At 41.3% G+C, this 5,000-nt stretch overlaps 1 protein-coding gene across 2 annotated transcripts in view; it reads right to left on the minus strand.

The window, feature by feature from the left end:
• The window catches only part of fchsd2 (FCH and double SH3 domains 2), a 61,408-nt gene that overhangs the window by 34,966 nt on the left and 21,442 nt on the right, over positions 1–5,000 (minus strand). For both annotated transcript variants that reach the window (XM_080053370.1, XM_080053371.1), the window contains 5 exons: positions 3,593–3,672; positions 2,906–3,050; positions 2,604–2,737; positions 1,362–1,416; positions 1,054–1,182 (listed from right to left, as the gene is read on the minus strand). In XM_080053370.1, the coding sequence (XP_079909496.1) occupies positions 1,054–1,182; positions 1,362–1,416; positions 2,604–2,737; positions 2,906–3,050; positions 3,593–3,672 (543 nt within the window). The remainder of the gene's footprint in view (positions 1–1,053; positions 1,183–1,361; positions 1,417–2,603; positions 2,738–2,905; positions 3,051–3,592; positions 3,673–5,000) is intronic.

Below are 5,000 nucleotides of genomic sequence, written 5' to 3' on the forward strand. Positions count from 1 at the left end.
GGCTGGCATTTCTGCATGCACTAGTAATAACTGGATTATTATTCCTCACAGATGTCATTGCTACAGTTTTGGTGGATTATTTGGGTTCAGTTAAAGCTATAATGCGTAACTTCTGTGTCGCCCCTGTGAGGAATTCTGAGTCATTACAACAGCACTGTCGGTGCATCTACTGTACATGAGTTAAGCCTTCGGTGATCGCACGTGGATTTTGGAGGGATCAACCATCAACCGTGTTGATTCAGGTTTACAGTGATGTATAGTTGATTGTCAAAAAGACATGGCCTTCCCCCTCCATTTCACCTTGTGAAAGTATAATTTCATTCCAATAATTTGGTGAAAGTGAGCATCAGAATGGTTCATTTGGTAGGATTCTGTTTAAACATAGGCCAAATTCAAAGCATAAATCCAGAGAACTCTATGGCACAAAAGTGTGAAATCGACACATATTTATGTAAGTTTTCCCCGCTCCAACTACTTCAGTGGCACTGAAAGGGTGTCTGACTTTGTGCACTCATAAAAGGAAGATAGTATATCATGAATTGAGCATTAATTCAAAGGAGCTCCCCACTTCGCATTTTAGTACCAGAATATTTGTCTGCGTTCCTGGAAAATCCCTCTGGGTATAACTGAAACATACTGTAGCACTCTTACTAAAATAAAATAGCATTACAAACTCAGTTTCTTCTGCCTGGAAATCTATTTTAAAAGTGCCACGAGGAATTTTTTAATATTTCTGAAACAGTCTAATTTATTCTCTGATGATCAGAAATGACATGTAACAGCAAACCAGACCATCAGTGCAAAGAATGCTATGTTTATATAGTTTATCTTAATGCCTTTGTCATGGGTACGCTCACCCAGGAACAACAGCTGGCGTAGTAAAAACAATACTTCTTTTGTCTAAAGGGGGTGCAAGAATCAACAAAAACTGAAAGCTCCTTGGAGCACCTTTAAACAAATGATGTTTGATGTTTTTCTAAAAATGTCGACACATAGATTTGCTCGCACACCACTCACATATTACAATTGGTATACTCATTCTCATATAAATACCTGTATGCAGTGCAGCAGATCTGTATGATAGTACCGGTCATGGTGAGCGTTGGCAGCAGCTAGCGTAAGCAAGTAGTCATTCCTGGCCTGTGTTGCCTTGGAGTTACAGTCACTTCTCTTGGCTTTCAACTGAAATGAAAGAGAGGCAGAGAGATATTGTAATACTGCAAAGCACTGACAAAGTCGAGCGCATGTCTTTACTGTGACCACCATATCTGTATCATGGCCTAAGACAGCCCACTTGAAATATCTGACTTAAAAGGGAGTGACAGTGTTGTGTTTGTGTCTTTGTGAGTGAGCCCTCTTACCTTTACACTTGCTTTCTGTAAACTAATTCTTGACTGAAAAAGAGCCAGTTTGGACCTGAAAATAAAAGTTTGAAAAAAGTAAATCTTACTGAATCATGCATCAATATTTGAATTAAGTTTAACAAACAATGACAACCATTTCAGGAATGTTTATATGAGGTTATCTATGCTTGCAAACTTAAAAATGCAATTTCTCTCTTTTTTTTGTTTTTGGACACAACATAACTCAGCAATAAATCTCAGCCTGATCTAGTCATCAGGATTTATATTGATGGTAATATCAGAAAGACCTATCTGATAACATGATGGAGTGAGCCTGTGTGAAAGAATGCTTGTGTTGTTTTTTTGTGCAACTGTGTGAAACAGGCCCTGTGTTTGTACCATTAACTCTCTCACATACAGATCCAAAATGCATCACGGCTGTGTGGTAATGTCCGTCCTTTCCCTACATGTGTGGGTGTGTTTCTGATTATTTTACCCTATTTAAAGCCCCAAGATGTCTTAAAAGTATGTGTTGCGTCTGTGCATTAACACCAATTTCTTGCTGTTTGTTCCTCATGCCCTACAATGACTAATGTCTCGCCATTTATTTATCTCTGCGGAAATACACACGCACATAATGGCGCAGCGGCATAGCAGCCATTTCTGTTGCTGTGTCATTCTATTGAGTGACAGAAAACAGAAAGAGATTGACTGGCTTATCCATTTGGGTGCTAAGCAGAGCCGAGAATTCAATGAAGGGAAAATGTCACCATAGTTACTGCTAGTAGTTACGGGGGCTTCTAGTTGGTGGGAACAACACAAATCATATTTGGTAGAGTTTGTATCTGCCCCTGTGAGGGTAAAAAATAAAGTGTATTTTAAATGTCTGCAGACAAGACTCAATTGAAGTATATTCCTTGGATTCACACCAAGAGGACTGCACCCACCGATGTTGTCAAACCTCGATTCTGTACTTAAGCTTGTGGGCTTTTCTTATCTGTGTTTTCTTTGTCTGACTCTTTCTCATAAACACTACTATACATATGTCATTGATTGCTTCTTTTCTACCTCAATGATGATGTTTCTCCCTCCCTCTCTATCTCCCAGACTCACACATACTGTATAATCCCTGAGTGAGGTTCACCAACTTGGTTCTCTTGATGGTATTCTCTCTGACAATGGAGACCATCTGTTCAGTCATAGCACTTTTTAAGTACACCCCTACCAACACACACACACACACACACAACATGAACCTACTTGGCCTCTATGTCTGCCTTCTCTCGTACAGCGTGGGCAACCTGCTCACAGTCGTAGTATTTTTTCTTGGCTTTGGCAAGCTCCTTCACAGACTCCTGCAGCTCTGCTTGAATGCCACTCAACTGATCTATGGTCTGTGAAAGGGAAAAAGGAAAACAGGCGAGTTGTTAGAGATAGGGCCGAACAACATGAGTCACGTTAACTCAGTGTGCGTACATGGGAGGACATCATTGAGAGGGATGGAGAACAGAGGCTGCCTAAGGACTCTATGACTAACTCCCACAGTCCACACATTCACCCACCTTTTTGAGTTGCTGCTCCTTGTAGAATCTAACAGTCTTGGCAGGCTCTGATACTTGGCTTTTGTAGTTGTCACACACGTTGAGCCTGGACTGGCTGACCTGCACTGTACCTTCTAGGTAGGACCTCCACACTGCATACACATTCCTAGTTGGAGAGAAAAAGCACATAAATGCATGTTGCTGTTCTATAACCGGTACTCCCAAGAGAAATTAGTTGGAAATCAAATCAAAATGCTCTACAGCAGAGTGGCTGCATTTTTTTAATTCCCTAAACCACTGTATGATTGCTACTGTGGGCCTGGGAAATTGTATGTGCTCACACCTGAAAAGGGAAAAGATTTGTGTAGAAAATGTTGCAGTGGTTGCTAGAACCAACAAACACTAAACTCATGCCACTAAATCTGCCAACTGCCTTCATTTCTGGTTTCCACAATAAGTTGGATTCAGCTTGCGGTTTTATATGGCAGCACCTCGGTTGCAGTAAATAATGACTCACAATTGTGCAGCGGACCATATTGTGTTTTTTCTAGAGATTTGGAGCTATCCGGTAGAACCCAGATATCATCCGAGTCACACAACTGACTGTAGGTAGAAGGAAAATAGAATAAATGCTAGACTAAAATGTAGTTTTTAGCAGTGCTTTATGGGAAATACGGATGCATACCTATATGTCACATGCACACATACCTGTAGTCTGTTCTCTGGTCATCAGGGTTCATTCCAGGCCAGTCTCTTTTTAGGTACTGGCTTGCTAACTTCTGCAGAGCCTGAAAAAAATAGCAACGACGAGGTACTGAGAAAAAAAAAAATTGGCAAAGTATCTTTGACTTTCTGACTAGATGAACTGTGAGCAGGTCAGAGTAACTGATATAAAAGACTAGGAATTATTATGTAAGAACATACAGAACAGGGTGGTGGCAAGAACAGGACAGCCTGGTGCTCTATTGAGTCAAACAAATGTCAGTATCCATCATTGCACTCATATTGTGACTCTACCATAGTGAATTAACTGTCAAATGGGTATGAAGCATAGGTATTTCAGTTTAATGTACCTTATGCACTGTTTAAAGTGCACAAGAGGATAAACCAAATGTGTCTAATATGTATACCAATCAAACATATTGCTGTTCATTTTCCACGTAAAGTATTTTAAATTACAATAATTCATACAGAGATGTAAAGAGACTGCTGTAGTTCTGCTAGAAATCTAATAACAAATCAATCTTTCCTGACACATTTTAAGCTAACAGCTGTTTAAGAGGGATGATGTTTTGGACCACTTATCATTTAGTAGGTTTAACTTCATATACTATGCATCATTTACACGTTTCATTGGGTGTTAAGGTAACCATAGAGACTTAATTGGCACTATAATATCACACTTTACTTCCAGTGTGCACACAGCTCCAATATTACTAACTTGGAGTTTCAATTCAAGCTTGGTCACCTCACAATGTACATGTTCATTAATAAACAGTCATAATTTTTTTTAAGGATATTCTTTGGCATTTTTATGCTTTATTGATAGTGTAGAGACAGAGTTGAAATGGGGCAGAGAGGGGAGTGACATGCAGAGAACGACCGCGGGCTGGAATCGAACCCGGGTCCGCTGCTGGCTGAGGCCCATGGGGGGGACGCCCTACCAACTGAGCTAAGGGCGCCCCTACAGTCACAATTTCTGCTTCAGGGCGGCAGTGGCCGCTTATAGGGCGGCAGTGGCGAAGTCGGTAGGGAGATCGCCTCTGGAGTGCAGGGTCGGAGGTTCGATCCCCCGTCTCCCCGCCACATGTCGAAGTGTCCCTGAGCAAGACACTGAACCCCAAATTGCTCCCGATGGTTCAGGGTGCGCCTTGCATGGCAGCTTCTACCATCGGTGTATGAGTGTGTGTATGAATGGGTGAATGTGGTAAGATATGTAAAGCGCTTTGGGGCTGAGAAAATCGGCTAGAAAGCGCTATATAAGTCAAGTCCATTTACCATTTACCATTCAGCCGAATGATCTGCTTTTGCACGGCGACACCACTATAAAATGGATGAGCTCTGTGTCAGCAACAGTAAATCCTCCCCAAGTCAGCTCCCGAGAGTAAGTAGTGAA

Source organism: Ammodytes marinus, assembly GCF_949987685.1.
Source record: "Ammodytes marinus genome assembly, chromosome: 3".
NCBI classification, from domain to species: domain Eukaryota; kingdom Metazoa; phylum Chordata; class Actinopteri; order Uranoscopiformes; family Ammodytidae; genus Ammodytes; species Ammodytes marinus.